Source organism: Pelodiscus sinensis, chromosome 24 (genome assembly GCF_049634645.1).
Source record: "Pelodiscus sinensis isolate JC-2024 chromosome 24, ASM4963464v1, whole genome shotgun sequence".
In the NCBI taxonomy this organism is placed as follows: domain Eukaryota; kingdom Metazoa; phylum Chordata; order Testudines; family Trionychidae; genus Pelodiscus; species Pelodiscus sinensis.
In genome coordinates, this window is record NC_134734.1 from 15,073,192 (window position 1) to 15,097,789 (window position 24,598).

Consider the following 24,598-nt stretch of genomic DNA (forward strand, 5'->3'; position numbering starts at 1 on the left):
CGTCCCTAGAGGCTCAGGGCTTGGCCTCCCTCCTGCAGCGGGGAGCTGGCACTGGCAGAGAGCTCTGTGTGGCTGGAGTGCCAGTGCTGGCTCCCCGCTGGGCTGGGGGTGGACTCTGAGCACCAGACTGCGGCAGGCCAGGGCTGGATCGGACATGCAGGCACTGCCTGCCCGGGGGGGGGGGGGGGGGGAGGGAGGGGGAAAGAGGAAACTGCTCTGCGTGCTACTGTCCTCCCCCTACCCCCAAGCTGGGGAAATGGCAGTGCAGGGAACCTCTCAGCTGGAGGCTTTTCCCCACTGCTCCCATTGGCTGCAATTGCCAGAAGCCACATGTGTCCCCAGGGAGCTGTGCTGTTAAGTGTCCCCCATCACCATCATGCAGCCCCTGCCTCCCCAGACTTTGCACCCTGCCTTCCACCCAGACTGCACATCCCCACCCTGCTCCTGCATTGTCCCTCTAGTCCCCACACCCCCAGACCTAGCCTGCAGCCTACCTCCTGTTCAGACCCCACACCCCCAACTCCCAGCCTGCTCCTGCATCCTCCCTCCCTCCCATTGAACCTAAAGGGACCCACAAAAATCTACTAGCCCCAAGCCCCCAGAAGAGATCATCTGGCCTGTGGGAAGCCCTGAAGCTCGGTCCTCCCCACCATGGGGCTGGAGCGTGAGGGGAGTGAGGTGTCTCCAGTCAGGGACCACATCAGTGAGTTGGGTTTTTTTATTTTGTTGTTTTGCTTTTCATTTGTGTGAGCCCCCCGATTTTTCTGTGGGTCGGTGGCCCCCTGATCCAAAAAAAGTTTCCCACCCCTGCTACAGAGAGATGAAGATTTCACCAGTTCTGCCCAGAAAAGGGTAGCAGGGGTGTTTTCAGCAGGATGCACTAAACTGCAAGAAGGGCTAAAAGTCAACTGGCTGAACCCAGAGGAAGTCCCTTTCCTGCTCCAGATGGGCATCGCTGCGATGAACTAGCTTAACGGAGACACTCAGTATCCTGGCGCGGGTTAGGAGAAGAGGGCGACTGGGAGGCAGTAGGAATGTCCACACTGCAGTTGTAAGCCCATGCCTAGACTAGCTTTGACAGAGTTAGTGCATGAAAAACAGCCACTGCAAGGCAAGCTGCCCTAAGAACAACCCCTTGTACGAGGGTGGTTAGCCTCCCGTGGTGCCCGCACCGGCCTGGCATGCTGCAACTCGGAGTGCACTACTTTGAGCACAGCTAGTGGGTGCACCTCTCCCCAAGCTGGGAATTACACTTCCAACTGAGGCACAGAAGTACACAAACAAGGGGGCAGTCGTCATAGCCTCTCAGTACCACCCTGGCTTGATAACACAGGGTGAAAAATTCACCCTTCCGCTGAAAGCCAGGAGCCACTGAAGTGGCATAGGACTTGGACTCTGCAAATCAAGGAGAGGCCGGTACAGAGGGTTCCTGCAACTTACAGCAAGTGCTTGGATCTTCTCAAACATCAGGTTGGTTTTTCTCTTCAGTGAGCTTTCGCTTTCTTTGCTCCTGGAAAACCATGCAAATACAAACAAGTCATTCAGGGTAAAAGGTCAGACCACCAGAAGTGAGGGGAAGAAGAGCAATGCACAGGGCACTCACCTATGACTCGAGTCTTAGGGTTGTGAGTCCCTGCTCTGCTGCAGACTTCCTGTATGGGCAAGTCACTTAATCCCTCCATGCCTCTGTTTCCCCAGCAGCACAAGGGGAATAATTGTTCTGCACTGCTTTACAGGGGCGTTGAAGGGATGAAATAGGTTTGTCAAGTGATCAAATTCTTTGATATCAAGGGACTTAAGAACTTGAGAGACACACACTTCTGTCTGGATTTTAGTAATGTGGTTGCAGGTAATACCTAAGAGGAGCATATCCGGGGCAAGGTAGAGGAAAGTTCTATTCCGTCCTCCCCCCAGTTTATGAGGCCCATAAGGTATAAATTGAAAGTAAAGAGGGACTTATCCCTTTATAAGAGGCCACTGGAGTGAAATTCTGAAAGTGAGTCTTTCCGTCAAATGTCCGCAAGGCAGCAAAGGAGGAGGAAGAGAGGTTGTCTTTAAACACTAGCTTTCCTACAGAGAAGCCCTTTAGCGATCAAGTTCAGCGGATCAGCTGCCTATTTGCCCTGTGCTCCCACCCAGCTGGGGACTTCCCAGAGAACAGATGCTATCTATCTTGAAGGGATTGTTTAAATCTGAAGGTGACTGTGCAAGGATTTAATTCCCTTTGTCGGCTCCAAGGCTGGCACACACACAATTTGCACCTCTGTAGCGTCACTGCCACTTAGCTAAGAGGCTTACAATTGTTAGTTTATGGGGCTACACTGTAGTTCAGAAGTTCTTCTGCATACACAGAGAAGCCCAGGGTGCTAGACTCCTATTCCAGGGCTGGATTTAAAGGAACGGCGTTCCAATTTGCATCCATATTTGGGGCCACATCTTCGAGAGTCAGATTCGACAGCCAGAAGGGGACATTGTGATCAGCTAGTCTGAGCTGCTGTGTAACGGATTCAATTGCTAAGCTCTTGCTTTGGGTACATTTGCCTGCTATTCATTTGAGGAACACACCCCCACCCTCTATTGCGAGAAAGGTGGGGACCCCGATATGTCATGTTTGTCCCGCTCCCGACCATTTCACTTTATGTAGACGGATGTTTGGAGGGAGGGCCCAGAGCTCGGGGTCCCAGAACAATCGTGTCCCACCTGGTCAGTCTTGATCCCAACCCCAAGAGGATGCAGCACTTTAGTTGTGTTTCAGAAACATCTTTCACTGAAGCGAGAGCCCGTGTTTAGGACGGGGTGGGCAAAAGGGCCTTCGCGGGCAGGATTCAGCCTGCAGAGGCCCTGCTGCTCTCCCACCCCCAGGCCAATCGAGGTCTGGGGGCGGGGGACCTGCATCAAACTTCCTTCGCCCTGCCTGGGCCCTGTGAGGAGTCCACGGCACTTCAAGTGCCATGTGCTCCTTGCAGGGCGGGAGGAGGCTTCCCGCACTCCCTGCCCTCCAGATCCTGATTGGCCTGGGGGTGGGGGAGCATGCCAAACCTCTTCCAGGGTATGGGTGCCTAGTCAGAAGGGGGGGCAAAAGGGTTCTCCCACCCACGGACCAATCATGGTATGGGAGTGGGCTAGCACCGCCCCTTCCTGTTTAGGCCCTGCCCTTTCTGGGTGGCCTGGGACTACTAAAAATTTTTTGAAGTGGTCCCCAGGAAAAAATTATTGCCCACCCCTGGTTTAGGCAGTGCTGCTACAGCCCTGTTGGTCCCGGGGTACTAAAGAGGCATAGTGAGGAAAGGAATCTCTTTTATTGGACCAACTTGTGTTGGTGAGAGGGCAGTAAGCACAAACACGTGCCCCGCTGGGGGCAGTGACGTGCCCAGTGCTCCAACGGAGCAAGCTGCAGAACAAACGCTAAGATCCTGCCTTATGCTGGACCCACGAGCGCTCCGCTCAACACTCACCCATCCTTCAGGATACTGTAGATAAGCTCTTTGGTGGACTCGCTGCTCCCAGGCGGAGAAACTTCCTGCTGGTCTTTCAGAAGGTCTGGAGTGGACTTAAGCTGCTAAGGAGACAAGACAAACCTCACCAGAGGCTCCTTGCACAGCAGGAGGAGCTGCCGCCTTGCAAGATCAGACCAATAGGCCCATAGCCCCCGATGGTTATGGGATAACCTGCCCAAAGGGTAAGTTTCGTCTTCAGGGAGCGCTTGGCTTATGCCCAGACGCAGGAATAATTGCATTCCCTTACCACATTGTCACTGCACTCCCTACATTAATGGGGACAACAGCCGTGGCAGGTATACCGGCAACAGTGGCTGGGATTTGATGCAACTAGGTTCATGTGGTAACTACATGCTGCCCTTAAGGGCCTAGTGAATTTCAGAGTCAATTGCACCTCGGGACCTTCCCTCCTAGCATCCAACTCCAGTGCCTAAAGCTCTTGGAAATATGCCAGCTAGGAAGGAGGAGAAGCAGCTTCTTCCCCAGCGGTAGGAAGAAGCAGAAGATGGGGGCATACCAATTTCAGGCCGTATAACCACAGTGCTACAAGCAGCATCTGGCATTGCATGTGGTCACTCGAGGCACACACATACACCGCAACTGCAGCACAGAACTAGCTGGCACCGCAGCAGCCGAGGTTTGGCGCACACGCAGCGGCGGTTTGACCGTCCCCAGGGTCCCGTGCAGGGCTCGCTCATGCGGCTGCAGCTTTGCGGCTCTCCTGACTGCCTGTACAGCTGCCAATTGCAATGGAGGCCTCACCCAGCCCAGAGAGCTAATTAAGGCTCCATCCTGAGCACCGACCACACATGGTGGCTCGTGGGCTTAGAATGAAGCAAGTGTGGCTGACATGGGACTGAGCTGCAAACGAAGCATTACCTGCAATTCTGAGCGCACTTTACTTTGCCGCTGCTCAACAAGAGGCTCCTTCAAGCTTTCGTCGATCCAGTCTCGTGTCAGCGGGGCTTTGTTGACTGAGTTTTCCTTCAGATCCTCTTGGCGCACTCGATTCAGGCTGTTGGTGTAAGAAGCATTGGCCATGCCAGGCTGTTTGGCAGCCAGACCCTTTGGCCTTTCCCTGGAGCGATCCTGGCGCTGGGCAGAGCTCAGTTCTCTGGAATCAGCTGTGTCGTGGTAAGACACCCTCCCATCAAGACTCTGTGACCGTTTCCTCTCCTCCAGGGAGATCCGGCTTCTCCTGGGGGCTCGGCCTCTCTGCTGAACCTTCCCATCGAATTTCGTGATCAGAGAATCCACTGAGGACAGGGGCTTTGTGTCTATGTCACTTTGGGCCTCGTTGGCAGGCTGATCAGAGGACTCTGGGTCTGGTGATGGCAGCCTGCCTTCAAACCTTCTTCCGGAAGGTGCACGGGATTCCTGGCTGTGGTCTGTGTTTTTTCTGCCTGTAACGTCTAGTGTGCTGCTGCTCTTGATGATGGCTGAAGACTGCGATCGGTAGGCACCCCCAGTCTGCTTGCTGAGAGGGCTTGGGCCATAGACCTCCTCTGCATTGGGGCTTAAGAGAGAGCTGTGAGACTGAGTCCTCCTCAGCTCCTCCCCAAAATGCCTCAGGGCTGGCAATGGCCTGTAGCTGCTCTGAGGGGATGAGATGCCATCACTGCGGGAGGACCGAGCTGCCTCTGCACTGACAGGCGTCTGCTCCCTTGGGCAGCGCTTGGAGCTCTGCTCCTCGTCAGAGGTGCTGTACTGGGAGTTATACTGAGACTGTCTGGACGCATACCGGCTTTCCACCAGGTCAGAATCAGAGCTGATGGAGCCCGGGCCTTCCCTGAGGGAATTAGGAGGCAACTTCTCAGGCCACTGGCCACGAGCAGGGTTCCCGTATTTAGTCTCGCTTTTGATCTGCACCCCAAAGGAGTCCTCTCCTTTCTCCCCGCTGTTGAGGACCACAAAGGGCTGGCCATCAATGCCCTGGACCCTTACTGCAACCCCATAGGAGCTGGTCTTGGAATGCTTAGACCTGGCCTTTTGGGCCTTCTTCGTTTCCTTCAGGTCATCTATGAATCGGATCTGAACCCCATAGTCCAGAGTGTTTGACTTCTCAGCCATGGCTCCATTCACATGCTGGTCCATCCCCAAGGATTAAGGATACTCCAGCCTCCTGCAGGGGAGAAGACAAACACTCTCACACCACCAGCACAGCTAGGTTTAGGAAGGAAGCCAGGGGCAGCTGCTGGCAAGGATTCATTTGAGGAAACTGGGCATATAGATTCAAGATTTTAAGATTGCCTATGCTAGAGCATCCCTCACGACCCTTGGTAAATTGTTCCAATGGTTCGTTACCCTCGCTATTAAAAACCACACACCTTATTTCCTGCCTCAGTTGGTGTAGTTTCATTTTCTAGATATTGGCTGTTTTAGGCCCTTTTCTGATAGGCTAAAGAGCCAGCTAATAAATATTTGTTCCCCATGCAGGTATTTGGAGGCTAATCAAGTCACCCCTATACTTAGTCACGCTCAAGAGCTCATCTACTATAACAGCATGTGATTAGAATCATAGAATCTAGAAATGGAAAAGACCTCGAGAGGTCATCCAGTCCAGTCCCCTACCCTCACTAGCTTTGTGAAAGCAGAGCATAACACATGTGAACAGACGCATTCTCTCTCTACGCTATTAAAATCTGGAATGTGTTGTCGACCCAGAGTTTATTTACCCTGGAGATAAGGAGCCATGTTCAGGAGATTAAAGTTTGGCACTCCAAGTACATGTACGTGTTTTTCAGTCATGAAAAGAGACAGCAGGAAGGCACCCTGGGTTGGGCCCTTTGAAAGCAGGAGCACAAAAATGCACAGTGCTCACAGCATGAAATGATTTCCATGCCAGATCAGGACCTAAGCAAACCCCTAAAGGAAGCAGGGTTCCACAAAAATAAAAATAAATTGGTCTTCACCCATGCTGACGTCTTTCCAGGATCAGGGCCTATATGACTCGGCCTAGGACACAGTAAGTCAGCAACAGACCCAGGAATAAAACCCAGGAGACCCGACACCGCTCTCTTAAATTAACACACACTTTTGAAGTGCAAGATTTAAAAAATATATATATATATTTTTTGCTGCTGCTTCCAATATCTCGAAGAGGAAGAGTGCCACAACCGGGGAGCATTTTACTGCAAAATCTTAAACACTGAAGATTCCTTTTTACTTGTCATACTAGCAATGCATCTTATGCAAGGACTTTGCCATGCAGGAGATTAACAGCTTTCTGAAGTTTGTAAGCAGCAGTTTTCCTTCAGATCCCTCCCTCCACCCCAAAAGCAGACAAACATGCAATTGTTAAGATGTTATGAGAAGCTAAAACAAGCGTATCGTGGACAAGAAGCATTGCGCTAGCATAGCTGAACAAAGCTGAATTTCTCGCACAGAGCAGTTTCCACACACAAGGAAAGACTGTTATCCTGACACTCAGGACATGCTGTTTTTCTAGTCCAGATGCAACCCATCCTATTCTTCTCCGATCAAAATCCTGATTGTCTGCACAGCCTACCATCTCTGGTTCCTATTAAAAAACATGCAGTGTCAGCAAATACAGCATGCACATGCTCATTCACATGGGAAAACAGAGAAGAAAAGCAGGATACGATCTTACAGAAACTGCACGTTATAAACTCAAGCCCGGACTACCCGCCTCTTCTGGCTTGCTTGCCTAAGAAACAGTAGCAGAGTGCTGCATACTCACTGCAGTTGAAGATTAGCACCTTAGTTGGGTCCGAGAACAGAAGCCCAATATACATAGGAGACCTGAATAAGAACACTGCTGCTCCCAGTCACCTGCATCCAATGCAAGCCCCCTTCCCTGGAACTTCGGGAGCCGTAAGACTCCCATTTGGTGGGAACAGATTATTAGCCATGACATATTGAGCACAAAAGTGATGTAATACTCAGTCCCAGAGGCAGCCTGTATGGGGGGAGTTGTTTGCTCCCCATTGGATGAAGTGAGTATCACTGCATCAGTTCCCTTTGCAATATGTTAGATGAGCAATTACCATAAGCTACACGGACTGATTCACCGTAGGCACAGGCAGGCAGCCGGGAGCATGTAATGGGAATGACAGCCTGCCTGAATTCCCTCCAGCATGTAACTAGCCAGCAGTCAGGGGATCTGTTTGATTTGCCTCTGCTTCGGCTGTCTGATGGGCATGCAGGTAACCGGCTTGTGCTCTCAGGGTTCCTTCTGTCCCTGACCTGCAGGGCAGCTTGCAGACCCCCGTTCCAGCTAAAGGAAACGCCTGGTTCTGCTCTACGTACCTCAATACCAAGTTGCTGACCCAGTTTAAGAGGAAAGGAGACAACCCTACCTTACTGCCTTTGAAAAGGCTGGCAGTTTGAACCTGGCTGAAGCTGTGGACCAGCTGTTTCACCCAGACCTCACCCCAAAGTCATAGAAGTGGACAGAGTTGACACTGGGGACTAGGAACAGTTCACAAAAGCTCTACTGCTTTAGTCTTAATTGATGCCTGAAGTTTACAAGAAAAATCTTCAGGATGAGCAAGAAAGTCTCATGATGTGACCCTATATGGAAGCCACCACCCCGATGGAAGAATTTGGCTTGTATTGGCTTAACTAGGTCGCAGATTTTTCAAGCCCTTGAGTGAGGCAGTTAAGTTGATACAATTTTTTAGTGTCAACCAGCCCCAAGTCAGAGTGACCAGGGATTTTGGGAAGGCTCCTTAGAGAGGATCCCCATCCCAGCATTCAGAGAGCATATGCTCTGTATTTGAACCATGTGAACTCAAATTGGGAGCCTCACCAACATGACCTCTAACTTTTTTCCCATCTGTGTGAGGAATAAATGTTGTTCTGTGCACGGAGACATGTGTGGATGTGCACCACCAGTATAAACACACGCTGCTGGCTGTTGAAACCTTGGGTGGCTGCCAAAGTTCCCAGCTTACAGGGAACACAGATCCTCACTTTCTCCCTTGCTATGCCAAAATTAATCATTAGTTGCTTTTAGCAGTCTAGATAGGGTGTATTAGCTGATGTGGTGGGGCGCAAGGAGTGTCGGAGGGGAACCTTAGGCAGTGAGGCCCTAAAGCCACTTCTGTATTCAGGTTTTCATAGGCTCACTTCACCAGGAGTGTCACTTATACATTTATATGGGGGTGGAGAGACTGCAGCAGCCTGTACCGCACCAAGCACAAAAGGACTCCTGATCTATTTCTAGGGCTCCTCGGCTATAGAGCAGCATTTCACCACTTGTTAGGATGCCTTTGGAGCCAGCCACTTGAAAGCCATCTGTTAGGCTTCTGTGCTTAGCTCCAGGGCCTCCAATTCAGGAGAGGGGCTGCTAACACAAATAATTATGGTGCTTTAGAGATGGCTATATTTACCTCCCAGAAATGTTAAAGGCAGCCTGAAAGTACTTATCTGGCCTGAGCACCTCAAAGTCAATAGTGTATTTATCCTCACAACCCTCCTGGGATGTAAGCAAGTACTGTGATCCCTACCCAGGGGGAAACTGAGGCACAAAAGAGGCTAAGTCATTTGACCAAGGTGACCCAGTTTGAAATGGAGCAAGGATTTGTGCTCCCATGTGTTAGGGAAAAGCCCTAACCACTGATCAGCCTTCTTCAGTGCTAGGGAAGCAATGGACATGCAACAACAATTAAAGACATGTTTCTTTGACCAATATGGACAATGAGGGATTCCGCCCCTTACTCTCATGTTGTAGACTAATCCGGGGCTAGCATGTAGCATAGTTTGTGTAATAAAGATGCTGGCCTTCCCCAGGAAGCAGTGTCAAATCCTTACTTGCATCGCCTGCATTCAGGCAGCATCCCTGTAGGGGAGCACCAAGTTCCTTTAAGCAGCATATGACCTTTCTCCTGGTTTTCCTGCAGGTCTGCAGCAGAGGCGTTCTGGACAGAAGTGAGCCTGCGGATTATTCATGCAAGTGCAACTGTTTTAGGGAAGAGGGGGCGGTTTTCTAGTGCTCTCAAGTAAGTAAAGATTTCCACCCTAAGATGCAGAGTCCTGCTGCCTTCTAGCCACAATAGTGCTCAATTTTTATGCAAACGAATTGCTTTAAGACGAGGGATGTTAAATATTGGTTAATTGAATAGTCGATGAGCCTCACGAATTCTTATCAGTTAGTCGACTATTCTATAGTCCCCGGAGGTTGGACAGGCAGCCAGTGCGCTCCAGCCCCACCCCTGGGGAGCCCCTTGCCATCACACGCTGCTGCCTCGGTATCAGAGGCAGCAGCATGGGGTACCAGGCGGGACTTGTTCCGCAAGGGGAGCCAGTTTAAAAACCAGCTCCCCTCATGGACTGCCTGCCTGCTACTCCGCGTTGGTTTTCAGGGGGACCAACAGGATATGAGGGAGGCCAGCATCCCACTCTCGGTGGCTCAGGGCCACCCAGACCCTCTCCCCACAGTCCTCAGAGCTGCCTAGAGCGCTCCAGCAGCGATTTAGAACCTGGGGCTCCAGCCACAGCTGGTGATGTTGTAGCAGCGGCCGGGAACCCTGGGCCCTTTTGATTCACCAGGTCCTGGGATAGTTCCCCCTTTTGCCCCCTACTCCCATCAGCAGGCCTGTTGGTCTTATTTCAGCACCCGTAGCACACACAGTTCAGTGGTTGCTATCAGCAACATCTGGATTATTGAAGAAGAGATTTAATTAAAGCTACAACAAACCAACTCCAGCTAAGACTAAGCTAGGCCTCGTGGCACCAGTCATTTTTCAGAATGCATAGGAAGATACGGGGAGCACGATAAGCTATTTGTTTCAAAGGCTGCAAAGAAGCCATGTGCTCTCAGCTGATCATGCTTGCAAGGTAGATGAAGAACTGTTATTTCCATCACTCACTACAGAGGAAAAGAGGGGGACCTGATTCTGCAAAGTGCCCAGCACTGGACATGACGGAGCCCAGACTGGCCATATGTACATCAGTTGCGGGGGGAGGAAGAGAGATGGACAAACAAAACCCCAAACACCCAGGATCATTTTTCACCTCCCTCTCTACCGTCAGGGAAAAGACCTTGCTCTATAAGTGGAGGACTCTAGGTACTTTCTGCTGAGGATTTAAAATCTAATTACTGGTAAGATTTAGCAGATCCTGCCAATGAGGTCACTTAGCCAGCTTTCTCTACAAAAGTGCAAGTCCCTGGACGAGCGCAAATCTGATCCTGTTACAGAGCCCACACAGAGCTGTCATGCTATCAAACTAGGGTACCCCACAGAGAGAGCACTATTAGTGAGGCAGACTCCTGAGACACAGATCCCAGGCGCAGAAACGAGGGAAACCCAAGTATAGTAAAACCCATCCAAGAATAAACCGGGGGGGAGGGGAGGAGACAGAGAGAAAGACACACACGCATAAAATATCCTAGTGTCCAGAATAGAGACCGGAAGCAACAGATATCTCTTCAGTCTAATAGGGACCCTTTGGGACAAGCAAGGAAAGAAAAAAAAAAACTGAGCCGAGCCCTATTGGAAACAGAAAGACAACAAGAGGATATATGTCATACAGCAACCTTCTGGTTGACTTGTGCCTGTTTGGAACAGGGACAAAAGGTAAAAGCCTAAAACATGTCGCAAAAAAACTTATTCCTGAGCAACTGCTTCGCCAGATACTGAATAGGTCTCATTTCTGGTGTAGTGGGGTCATGGTGATGAAATGTATTTGAGCACATTCTGGAAGAGGAGAGCAGTGGTTTGGGACAATCTCTATGACCCTGTAGCTGTCACTGATTAGAAAGAAAGAGAGACATCCGAGTAGCAAAAAGAGCAAGAGCTGATTGATGTTCTACTCCTACACCCTGCACTAGAATGAAGACTGGCACAAGCAAGAGAAATCCTGACAGCGGACAAGGGCTCTTCGGGCCATACAGAGAATTAGCAGGGACAAGTTCTCCAGTGAAAGCTGTTCTCTGACAGTCCCACTTTAAGACACAACAAAGAGGGTGGGTGTAAGAGAACAAAGCCACCAACTACATTAGTAACTGGAAGCTCCAATGCCCATCCAAGCTGCACCAGGACCACGTAAAGATGTGTGGGGAAAATGCCAATGTTTTTGGCCCCTTATATCCACAACTATGACCTGTGGCTCTCAAATCACATGGCTATGAAGCAGAAGGGAGCCCTGGGATGGAAAGCCAATGACACTGGGATGGAAGGAATGGGTCAAGACAGAGAAATAAAGGTGACAGGAAGCAAGAGAGAAATCCCAAAGCAGTGATGCTAAAGAGTTAGTGCAGGGGTGGCCAACCCGTTACAGGCAAAGAGCCAAAATAGTTCTATATATAGCACAGAGAGGCAGGGGGGGAAAGTTGTCCGGGGGGAGAGAGGGGGAGGAAGGAGGGGAGAGAGAAAAAATGGCCACACCAGATAGCTCTCCTACCCCGGAGACCACAGGGAGATGTTTTCAGGGGCGCAGGGATGGCTTCACGAGCCGTGAGGGCAGCTTCACGGGCTACACTTCCGGGGAGGGGAAGGGGGGAGCCACATGAGACTTGTGGGTTGGCCACGGCTGAGTTAGTGGCTTGCAAACACACCTGACATAGAGAATAGCATGGTCAGCTGCCATGGATAACATTTTGGTGAACAAGGCTTCCTCAGTAACCAACTCCTCAGTACCTCAGGAGAGTACCTGGGCCCAGAGAAAGCTTTATTTTAACCCATTCCAATAGCTTAAGTACATGGAGCCCATGCAAAGCTGTCATGATGCAGAGGGTCCAGGCTTGCTGCTGGGATCAAGGATCTACAGAAGCTCTGTAAGACAATGCAAGCATTAGGAAGTGCCTCAGGTACAGGCAAGCAAGCTCATGCAGAGAAGGTGCAAGCTATGGAGAGATCTCATGCAAACACCTGTGTGGGGAGGCAGTATGGCATAACGGAAGAGCCCTGGAACAGGACTCCTGAGACCTTAGTTGTATCCCTAAACTTCTGAGTGACCTTGGGCAAGTCATGTCCCCGTGCTGTGCCTCAGTGTCCCCATATGTAAAATGGGGATACTGACACTGACCTCCACAATAAAGCACCTGAAAGCTAAGGATGAAGAGTGCTGAGTTTATTAGTTACGGGAAGAGCAGAAGTGTCATCCACAGCCCCTTTTAATCTAAACACTGTTCATTTCATTTGTATTTCAGTATCACCCAGGTCACACCCGGCCCCACACTGCTGGGTCCAAGTCCTTTATGAAGACAGGCACTATTCCTTGTACCCCTCTTCACTGACTACAAATACAGAATCTGCCCCACTGTGCTGGCTTCTCCTCCTTGGAGGTGTGAGCTTTTCCCTGTGAAGTCATCTGTAGTTGTGCACATATCCAAGCAGTTTGCTTTGCACAAGGGGACCCAGCAGATCAGCGACAGAGCTGGGAACAGAACCCGGGAGTCAATGCTCCAACTACTACGCCACAATCCCCAGTCCAGATCTGGCGAGGAAGCGGAGGGTTGTACCCGTTTTAATAGTTTGTGAGCTATGGTGCTCGCTGTGTATTATACATTAGAAGCAACAGAAGCCCACCAAAGTAGGATGATGCAAGTAGTCCCATTGGGCATGTTTGTGTATATTCTGTAAGCGTGGTTATTTGGGGGCCAGTCATGCCCATGTGGGTTCTACAGCTCCTAACATAGAATATTCTTCGCACCGCTAGGATGCGCACAGTTATGTAAAAAGAGCTGGCAGTCCCAGGTCACAGTAGAGATGGAAGCAACTAGTCGACTATCCGATAAGCGAATGCTTATTGGCTAGTCGACTAGTGACTCCACTAGTTGCTTCTCCCCCACCTCTTACTGCCTCTATCAGAGAGAGGCAGCAAGGGGCGGGGGTTGGGGGGGAGGGAGAGCAGGATCCAGTGATGGCAGGAGCTGGCTTAAAAGCCAGTTCCCCCCAGCACCATCTCTGAGGGGAGAAAGGGCAGGGGTGCAATGCAGAACTAGTGGCGCTTCTGCCTTTGAAACGCAGCAAGTGCTCTTGCCACATTTCAAAAGCAAAGGCGCTGTGGGGAGCCTGGGGTGAGCTGGAGATGCAAACAGTCCCCCACTGGCCCTGCACTCACTGCTCTTGAAATGTACAAGAGCTGTGGGGAGGGGGTCTTGTACATTTCAAAGTGTCAGGGGGTGTGCGGGGCCAGCAGGGGACTGTTTGAGTCTCCCACTGGCGGTGCTCCCTGCAGTGCTTCCACCTTTGAAACATAGCAAGAGCCGCAATGGAGGTGCCCTTATCAACTAATCGAATAGTCCAGTGGTCCCCAACCTTTTGGGGCTGCCGGGCGCCCGGGGGCAGGGCCCAAGGGTGGAGCTGCCTGTACGCCATGCGCCCAGGGCTGGCACCGCTCCTGTGCTGCGCGCCCAAGGGCAGGGCCGCCCATACGCTGCGTGCCCAGGGCCGGAACAGCCCATGCACTGCATGCCCGGGGCCAGCACCACTCCTGTGCCACGTGCCCAGGAACTGGCAGCACCCATGCGCCGTGCACCTGGGGCCAGCGCTGCTCCTGTGCCACGTGCCCATGGGCGGGGAAGCGCATACGCTACGCTCCGGGGGCCGGCACAGCCCATGCACCGCGCACCCGTGGGCAGGGCTGCCCATGTGCTGCACATCCAGGGCTGGCACCACCCCTGTGCCGCGCGCCCGGGGGCAGGGCCAGCCCCGATCAGTCGGCAGGCGCACAGAAATGGCCCGGTGGGCACCATGGCGCCCGTGGGCACTGCGTTGGGGACCACTGGAATAGTCAATGCAAATTACATTGACTATTCATTTAGTTGATTAATCTAAATTTAACACCCTTAGATCACAAACTCCCATAACTAACTATTACAACCAGGTGTGTAGCCATGGGTGGGCCTGAGTAGGCTGTGCCCTGCTCACTTTGTATCCAGGCCCACCTCCACCATCCCAACTGGCACTCTTGACCGGGTAGCAGGGCCAGGGCTTACCCTGCTCCATCCCAGTGCTCCTGCCAGGGAGCAGGGGGGGTTTACCTCTCCATCTTTCCTGTCCCACTCTCCACATTCTTGCCTGCCCACTCACCCAAAGTCGGGGCCCAGCCAAGTGGGCCCTTCTGGCTATGCCACTGATTAGGACTTCACTCTTGTTAGTATGGATGTGAGCAAAGAGGAGCAGAAAGCTTCCCGCCAGTTACAGTTCCAGCCTCAGTGTCTGGTTCATGGAAACTCAGAATTAAGATTTACAATCCACCCTTAAATCGGCCCATGTCCTGCCTGGAGAATAAGCCTGGTCTAGTTAAAGTAAGTGCCTGAGGCAGGGAAAGAGGAGACAGGAATAATCCCCAGTCTACACACTCATAAATGTGGTAACTCCATAGTTACACCTGTTTCACACTGATTGGTTTCAGAGTGCTGAATCCAGCTTGAGGTCTTCAGCATGACATGTACCAGACATTGACCATTTTCTAACAATGAGCCCTCTGCCATGTACGAGAGCATGAATATACGAGATTCCCCCTATGTGCCCAGTCCTGAGCTTGTTATCCGAACAGCATGAGATAATGAGATTCATCTTATCCCGGAGAGTTTATCCCTAGCAGCCATCAATATATCCAGATCACAAGCAGATAGCAAATGCCCTTAAACAATCCTATTATTTCCATATTTCCATCAGAAGAGGCAGGATAGGTTAGATAACTCAGAGCATTAAGAAGCAGAAGCCTGCACGGGTACAAAATTGGTATCTGCATCTGCAAAAAGAGCCATGGATATCCATACCCACATCTGCAGATGCGGATATAAAGCAGATATCCATGGGTTTACATGGCTCCATTGGTGTAGAGGTATCTTACCAGCTGGTCTAGACCTTCCTGCCATGCATTCAGGAGAAGACCCTATAAACCGAAGTGATACTGAACAGCTAGCAAGAGAAACCCACGTGATAGCATGCTGAAGGGGGAAAGACAGTATCAAGGATTCAGATCTGCCATTTCAAGACTCTCCAACCACCTAGCAACTAGAAGGAACGTGATCTGGCAAAAGCAATGGATATAAAAAAGATGAGCCTGGCTGGTCACGGCAAGTAGGAAGCGGTGGGTGGATTTAGTAACAGGAAAAGAGCAGATGCTGCAGTACATCAAGGGGAAATGGACGCAGTCAAGTCAGGTCAGAGATCTCCCTGCTTGTAGTGCAACCCATAGCCTCAAGATTCTGTCAGAGCATGGCATGCATGAAGGAAATAACTATGGTTAAGGGAGAGGGAGAAGTTGTGATGCATCCGCTGTGCTTACCTGTAACCTGCATTTTTATAGTGGTTGTTAAACATCTGACAAGGGCGAGAGGGGGGAGAAAAGGGAATGAAGAATGTAGGAGACAGTACCTAGAAAGCAGAAAGGCAATAAAGTTGGAGGACACTAGATTCCTGGAATTAGTGCTAAGAGGGAAGAAGAGCTAACATCACAAGAGAGTGCCCCCAAACCTTCCCCTCTAGGCGGGAAAAAAAAAAAAAAAAAAAAAAAAGATCAAAGCAAAACACATATCTGGAATATCAACACTGCCTCCAGATCTCAACCCCTGAACTCCCTAGCATGCATCTGAATCACACAAGAGGTGGGTGAGTCATCATGGTAAATGTTTAATCTCTTGGGAATGCTTATAGTTCAGCTCAGCTGATAAAGGGGCTGGTAAAACATTGTATCTGGGTTCCACTCCCACGCGAAAAAGGGGAAGTGTGGTACTGGGAGTCCCAAAGGACGGATTTTAATGCGTACAAAAAAGTATGCATCAAAACAAAAAAAGATGTGATTTAAAAAATAGCCTAGGTCAGTGGAGAAGAAAGTGTTGTACCCGGTTACATTAAACCAAGCACTTGGATTTATGACAACCTCACCTTAACTCTGCCCTATATTAGCCTCTCTACTGCTTGCTGGACTGGCACAAACATTGAGTAATTCTGCAAGGTGGCAAGAATATGCAACTCCAGTCTCTCAGAGAACACCTATGCAGCAGCTAGCAGGTGCGATTCCCAGCTAAGGCAGATGACATGTACAAGATCCACAGCATGGCGGCAACAGCATAACTGGCAGCTCAGGCTAGCTGCCTGATGACTATCCAACTTGACCCCTAGATGTGTGTTCAGGAGACTAACCCAAGCCAGCGGCAACACAGCTATGTTTAGTGAGAAGAGGTATCTTGTTTTTGCCCATCTGAGCTGGGAACCACACCAGCCAGCTGCTTTATAGACAAACCTCCAGCAGACCTCAAAGGACCAAAGCCCACGCCGGAATTCATGCAAGCCATTTCACTGGCATACCACATGAATTACTTTGGCTGATAAGGAAGTACGGGCAACTCAGGAAGGGCAACTGTAAGTTGCTGCTAATGGGTCTTTCCTCCACCGCCAACCTTGAGCTACTGACTCAGTGTTTTAGTGATGGAAAGAGGCCAACTGCTCATGCAGACAGCAGCACAGTAGTGCCTTTAGGAACAGGTTAACCCCAGGTTTGCAACTGGCAGAAAGAGAATGGAAAGCTTTTTAGCTGGCTGCCGCTGCTGCCTCCAATACAGAGGCAGCAGTGCAGAGTAGCACCTGTCTCCCCAGGAGCTGAGCGCGGGCCTGCATATAACTGAACATTTTTACATGGTTAGATGTTCAGATCCCTAGTCTGAACATCTGTAAGACACAGGAAAATGCATCTAGATGATCACACAGCTCAATTTGAAATTATTTAGACCTTACAGCTACTGAAGGAACTGCTGTATCACATATAGATAGGACACTAACAAAGTTACAGCTGTTAAAAACGCATCACAGACCATGAAATCCAGTCTCCTCCATGAAAGCTGGCTAATGAAAGGAGGCTGGGGTATAGCCACCTTTGGTAGCATTGCTTTCTTCTGGGCTGGCCAGAAGCCACTGCTCTCTGACCACCCAGCTCTGAAGGCAGTGTGGAAGTAAGGGAGGTAATGCAGTGACATTCCCTTGCCCGTAATAGCCTTGCAACCCCCACCCTGACCCCATGACCTTCTTTTGTGTTAACACCCCCATGGTTACAACACCGTGAATAATTAAGATATAAATATCAGAGACTATGACATTCAAGATTTTTAAAATGCTGCTTCTGTGAAATTTACCAAAATGGACTGAGAATTTGGTAGGGCCCTACATATAGGAAACATTATTTAAGTCAAGTCTTGGAATAATCTTAAGGAATTGGCCAGACATATCACTATGGGTGTGTTCTCACTACTATTTTAAATTAGCAAAATGGAAAGAAATGATTACTATTTCCTCCTATTATCATCCACAAAGTTCTAAGACATTTCCAGTGTGGGCCCACAAGAATTGCAGTCCATTAAACTAGATGTTACTTGTTTAGACACTATCTATATACATCATGTGAGATTTGGCCCTATTCCACTCGGCATTTTGCCAACATATCCACCTGCCCAGGGTAAGTGAGATGTCAGAAAAGTAGTCACCCTTCATTCCACAAGTACAAGTGATCTTGGGGCCCACAGGAAAAACTGCATCACATGCAGCATTAAAATGCACAAGATGGAAGACACCCATAGAATCAGGACCCATCATGACAAAGGTCTGGTGGCTGTTCCTTGAAGTTTGTGCCTGCCAGGCAATCAGCACCCCAAGACAGTTTTAAAATAAGTCCTCTAAATGATTCAGCACAACACAGTGTAGAGAAACCTGAAACTAACATGCCACCACTTACGTCACACAAGATTTGCTTGCAGGTGCAGCAGACTGAATGGAATCTTGGGTAGTCAACCTGCTTCCTAGCCATTGCGCAACTTTCAGCAAGTACAATGTAAATAATAATTAAATGGGCAAGACATGCGTTCCACAGGAATAGAAATATGTCAGTTTTCCTTCTTGGCAATAGAGTACATTGGCTGATTAATCATAGTTTATTCAAGGTAGAGTTTTAGAGGCATTCTCCCCCTTTGTGGGGAAAAAATGCATAGCCTTTTTGGGAAGACACTAGGACAACAGTGTCTTGTATTTCACATCCCGTCTAAAGCTACTGAGTAAGTGAAATTCAGCACAGCAGTTTCTTCCTGCTCCACCCACTATGACAAGATTAGCGGATAGATTGCATACACAGGCCTGGAGTCGGGATTCTATCATTGCCAACCTGCTGATTTGGGAGAATCTCTTCCTCTCTGCAGCTCAGGGTTAGGGATGTAAAGCGTTAACCAGTTACTTGGTAAGCAGTCCTCTGACTAGCATGCTTACCAGGGTAACTGGTTAAGCAGCACCCAGCCTGGCACAGTGAGCTTGGCTCAGACTGGCTGGAGTAGTCCAAAGCCCAGTGGGCCAGTTAACTGGTTAACAATCTAGTTTAATCAGTTAACATTTTAAGTGGGATTTTACATCCCTACACAGGGTAAATCTACTCATCTACAGTCATTGGGTAGTCTTGCAGCTCACATCATCTGATGGGGTGTTTAATTGCAGTATAAACATACCCTCAGTTCACCCCCACCCCAGCCCCCAATCCCAAAATGAGAATATGAGATCTGCAGGTGAGACTCACACAAAGGAATCTCAAAATGTGCATACACATTTACCAACGCAGCTCTCTCATTCCAACGAGCAAAGAAAAAAGAGCCCATAGTTAATCATCAACTACCAAGATAATGGAAACCACTGTTTCTCCTAACCTGTAATTTTAACTCTGGCGTTCCCTACACACTTTTCCACAAGCCACCTAATTGAATTGTAATACGTTTACTGATAATAAATCAGACAAGTATCTTTGATGCCCTGTTAGGCAAGACCAATTCCTATCATTCCAGCCAACGCAGGAGATAAACGGCTACACAACTTTTTTTGCACTCTAGAAAACATTCTATGGTTGTATTTTCTCACCTATACAGAAGTCAAGCTAAGATGTTTTTGCTTTAAACTGTTTTATTTATGTCTACGTATAATTTACTAAGCTGGTGGGGGAAAACTTATTATGTTAACAAAAATGGTTAAGAAGCTTATTGAAATGCTAACCCTTACAAGAGGAAGCAGGCACGAAAAAATGCTACTAAAATAAGCCGTCATAGTTACACTCTTGACATTGAAAAGATTCCAATTAAACGGGGAGCCAAATGATAGTATTTTAGAGTGATTTTTAGTCACCTACATTCAAGTCAGTGGGATTTGTGCTGTTTTACTTTGGGTCTGTCTACACAAAAGAATTTTACCAGTAGAATTCATAGGGTTGCCAACTTTCCAAATGCAGAAAACTGACCAATGCCCCACCTCTTTCCTAGGACACTCCCTACCCCATTCCTTTTCAGAGGCCTGTTCCCCCTCCCCATCACTCCCTCCCCCTTTCCTCCTTACTCAGGCTGGCCAGGGTGTGTAGGCTCCAGACTGGGGCCAGAAAGAAGGGATTCAAGGTGTGAGAAGGGGCTGAGGCAGCGGGCTAGGCTGCAGTAGGGGATGAAGAGTACAGGCTTCAGGCAGCCTTTACCTCAGTTGGTCCCAGTCCCAGAAGTGACTGGCAATTTCCCTCCAGCTCTTAGGTGGAGGCGTGGCCAGGCAGCTGTGGGTGTTGCAGGCACTGACCCCACTGTTCCAATGGCCAGTAGGAGCTGTGGAGTGGGAGCAGCGCACAAAGCCCTGGTAGCCATGCTTCCGTCTAATAGCGAAGGGAAATGACAGGCACTTCCAAGAGCTGCAGAAGCCAGGGCAGATAGGGAGCCTACCTTAGCCCCGCTGCACCTCCAACTGGACTTTTAACGGCCTGGTCAGCGGTGCTGACTGGAATGGCCAAGATTCCTTCTTGACCGGGTGTTCCAGTCCCAGCCCAAGAACCCACCATGTGAACACACTTATTCCTAAAAAGTGGCTTTCCCACCCCCAGTCTAGGTTCAAACCCCTTCCAAAATCACATAAAACAAACTGACAGAAGGCCCTCTTATTGCAGAATAAGAGTTATGCCAGTGTAATTTATTAAGCAATCCCTAACAGGAATTGAGTCTCTTCCCCTCCCCCAAAGAAAACAGTAACTAGGACTCTGGCAAATTATAGATCAATTGTAAAAAGGAGGTGCTAAGAAGGTACCATTTTAGATGGGTTAAGTTTTCCCAAGGGCATATGTGATTGAGGAGCCTAAGGGTATGACTACATTACAGCGGTTACTGTTAGGATTACCAGGTGTCTGGTTTTGAACCAGACAGTCCAGTATTTGAGCTTTCTGTTCAGGAAACAAACTGAGAAAATATAAATGCCCGGTATTTTCTAAATAAGATGTAATGTAGATTGTGATGTAATGTCAAGTGTGTCCGGTATTTTTGTTGACGCCATCTGGCAACCCTAGAAAGCATGACATTTTTCAGAACCCTGAGTGATGTAGCTAGGTCAATCTAACTTTTAAACATAGAGCAGGCCTAAGTCCTACTGACCTTCAGTGACACTTCTGAGCCCCAAAGATTTACCTACCATTTTGAGAGGGACTGGACAGGCTACAGAACTAAGTGACAGTGGCACTGCAATACAGACCTATCCTAAGTCACTTTAAAAAAAAAAGAAGGGGAGGAGGAAAACTTTGGTGCTTTTGAAAATGTTACACATTTCAAGAGGACTTTGTTGTTGTGATTTAAATCACAAGTTTATTTTAAAAAATAAACCTGTTTAAAATGAAATCTGAATTTAACACAAATATATAAAGGCTTAAACTTACTCTAATCTCTTAAGTCATTGAAATAAAAAGGTAAGTATGCTGTTTTGTCTCTTTAAATCTGTTACCATCCTAATGAAGCATAACAAAATCATGAGCAACATTTTTTAGTAAATATGCAAATATTTTACAACACTAACAGGTACAAGAATCTGAAAATATTAAGCTATATTATTTCTTATATAAAAGTATATGTTTAACATACTCTTCCTAATAGCAGAAATTCATACAAAATCTTCTGTAAAGATACCATTTAGTAATCAATAAAACATACCTTACTGGTTATATTAACCAATATTTTTAGAAAATAACAATTACAAATGAGAGATGGAGCAAAATTAAGGGTTTCCAACTTCATATCAATCTACATTGCCTTATGATATTTGAATTTTAAGAAACTCAGTTTAGTAATCCCTATTTGTTCTTTTTACCTATTTTCTACATTTCATTCGGCCTGGCTAGTGAAGATTGATCCCGAAATGTATAAACAAAAACGGCCTGATCTAGAGTGTCTGAATTACAAGACAGGGAAAATGCAAAAGTTTTTAAAACCCCCAAACATGATTTCTTTATTGATTTAGAACCTGATCCTGCAGAGACTTGTGCATAAAGATAACCACATACATGCAAACAGTCCTGATTTGAGCTTCTTTTGAGCAAAAGCTTTGAAGACGTTAGTCCCATTCTTAAAGGGATTTCCTCAAACAGGGCCTGGAGCCCTAAGTAGTTAATACTCCAGTCTCTCTCCAAACACTTCCAGTCTAGGTAGGTGCAGTTTGAAAGACTAATCCCAATAGTCTACATCCGTGAGAGATGCCAGAGTTCAGAAATAAATATTTAACTGTTTTATTTGCCTAATTGTTACATGAATTGCATGTCAAAAATCTTTTGTCAGTTTCAAAACAAAATTGTGCTTTTGAAACCAGTTATTCAGATCCACACAATCCCACCAGTAAATATTTAATGGTTGACATAAATACTAGAGTCAGGAACTGCTCCTCAGAGCCTGTAATGAATCTGCACCTGGCTGTTTTTCCACTACAGTGCCCAGGTATTTTAGAATACTAATGTGCATGTTTGTTTAGTGTTTGGCCTTTCTAAAAAGTTAATTCCCTAATTTTAAAGAAAAATGCAAAGCAGAACAAGAAAGAGTAATCAGACCTGGAATCTTTAAGATTCAGTCCCCTCCTCCGCCCCAAAAATGCTTTTCTATAACGTACTTTTATTAATTTCAAAACACTTCTTCGGAGTTTGAAAGTCACCTGAAAAGCCTGCAACCCAAGGAACACAAAAGTGTTTGTGCCAATGCAATGATTTTCAACTTGTGATTTGTGAACAGCTGTGGTGGGAGGGTCCACAGTAGGGATGTAGTAATATAGTTGATTAACCAATAAGAAAAAGCTTATAGACTAATGTTATAGACTACACGCATTTCCCTCCCCCTCCCCTCCCCTCCCCCAGTACATTTTTTAGCAGGCTGGCCAGCAGCCTGGCTCAGTCCCAGGTCCGGGACCTACCCCTGCTGCAGCTCTACATTTAAAGCATATTAGTAGCCAGGTGAGCAGGCAGCCCAGCTCAGTTCCAGCTCATGCCGGGTCCAGGAGCTCAGACACTCCCCACCTCAGATGGGCTGCTGCCACCCGGTGCTGTGCTGCTGCGTATGTACAAGAGGAAGCAGTACAAGGTGGCAGGCAGCTGGTCTGCAAGGGGAACTGGTTTTTAAACTGGCTCCCCTCCCAGACCAGCTCCCGCCTGGCACCTCTGATAGAGAGGCAGCAGCTCCCTGGAAGTGGGGCTGGAATGCATTGGCAGGGACTATACAATAGTTAAATAACAGATAAGAATTCATGAGGTAAATTGACTATTCAATTAACCAATATTTAACATCCTTTGTCCACAGTCTATGTCAAAGGTTCCCAAAGGGATCCAAACCTCCACTCAAAAATGTTTAGGGGTCCACAAATGAAAAAAGATTGAAAGCGAGTGACCTGTAGGATCTGGGACACGTACGGTTACCTCCCTTAAGCCCTGTGTGAGAAGGGTTATAAGCGAGACACTCTACAATGCAGAGCCAAGATAAAGGAACTCCAGTAGGTGTGCCTCTTTTGCCTTCTGGTAAACAGCTGGTCCGGTGCTGCACCCACAACATGCCCTTTTTGTAAAGAACAGGACACAATCCTGAATGGGGACCCCGCGTCCACACCAAAGGAGAGTATGGATGCTTCCCCTAGCACAGAATCAGAAACAGTTGTCATTCCAGAGACAGAATGAACAGCTGGAAGTGAATGAGGAGGTGGGGCTCAATCTGACAACAACCAGTGCACCAGGCCGCGAGGAATTGTACTTGCAAACATCGGGACTTGAGGACTCTCAGCAACTGTACGGGGAGCATGAAGTAAGGGAAGAGAACAGCATAAGTTGCTGCACGGGTGTGGGGAGCAGTGGCAGGAAGGACAGTAAGTTGCTCCAGTGCAGCCAGGGGATGGGAGCAATGGCCATGCAGGGTGGTAAGCTATCATGTACTGCAGCAGGATGGCCGGGGGGGGGGGGATGGCCCCTGTGGAAGCCTGTAATAACCCGCGGTTTCATGAGAATGCCTCACTCAGAATGAACAGCACGATGAGGCAGGGCAGTAACCTCAACAGGCAGAAATGTCAGTGCCCCTGATTGTCAACTGGTTCATCAAAGCCTCCCTGATATTGTTGGCCACCGAATGGGCTCTTCTGACAGCTTAAGTGTCTAGCTGTTCGAACTTTGCATCCAGATGCCATGTCTCATTGTTCCACCCACGGGCAAACACTTCACTCTTACTCTCACAAATTACGTAAGCGACCGCATGTGGTCACCACCTAGGGGATATGATCCTCCAAAAGGTCCAGCCCGCGCTAGAGACACACCATCTGTCAAAGGCGCATTCAACAATCATGCGGCATTGGCGTAGCCTGTTGTTAAACTGCTCCTTACTGCTATCCAGATGCTCCATGCAAGACTTCATGAACTAGAGTTGCTAGGGGTAAACCACGTCACCTAGGATCACTATGAGCATTTCCACATGCCCCCCCTACCATTTTCTGGAAAGAAACTCCCAGCATACAGCTTTCTGTACAAGCCACTATTTCTGAAGGTGCATGCATCGTGAACCTTTCCAGAACACCCTGTATTTATGTGTGCAAAACACTCGTGGTGTTCCACAAGTGCCTGAAGCATTACAGAAAAGTAACCCTGCCCACTGATGTACCCTGAGACAAGGTGGGGTGGCGCTGTAATGGGAATGTGTGCCCCATCGATGGCCCTGCCATAATTTGGAAAACCCATTTAAGGAACACCATCCACTATGTCATCCCCATTTCCAGGAGTCACAGTCCCACACAGCAAAATGATTTATTGCCCTGCATTAAGTGCTGCCCTGACAGTAGACTTCCCCACTCCAAACTGATTTGTAACTGAACAGTAGCAATCAGGATTCGCCAGCTTCCACAAAGCAATGG

The 24,598-nt window shown here is 48.6% G+C and overlaps 1 protein-coding gene across 3 annotated transcripts in view; it reads right to left on the reverse strand.

Annotated features, from left to right (window-relative positions):
- CGN (cingulin) overlaps nucleotides 1-24,598 on the reverse strand; it is a 70,723-nt gene that overhangs the window by 38,377 nt on the left and 7,748 nt on the right. For 2 of the 3 annotated variants that reach the window (XM_075906930.1, XM_075906931.1), the window contains exons 2-4: nucleotides 4,377-5,619; nucleotides 3,456-3,559; nucleotides 1,441-1,510 (exon numbers count right to left, since the gene is read on the reverse strand). In XM_075906930.1, the coding sequence (XP_075763045.1) occupies nucleotides 1,441-1,510; nucleotides 3,456-3,559; nucleotides 4,377-5,591 (1,389 nt within the window). In that variant the 5' untranslated portion in view covers nucleotides 5,592-5,619. The remainder of the gene's footprint in view (nucleotides 1-1,440; nucleotides 1,511-3,455; nucleotides 3,560-4,376; nucleotides 5,620-24,598) is intronic. The other variant, XM_075906932.1, reaches the window with a different exon arrangement.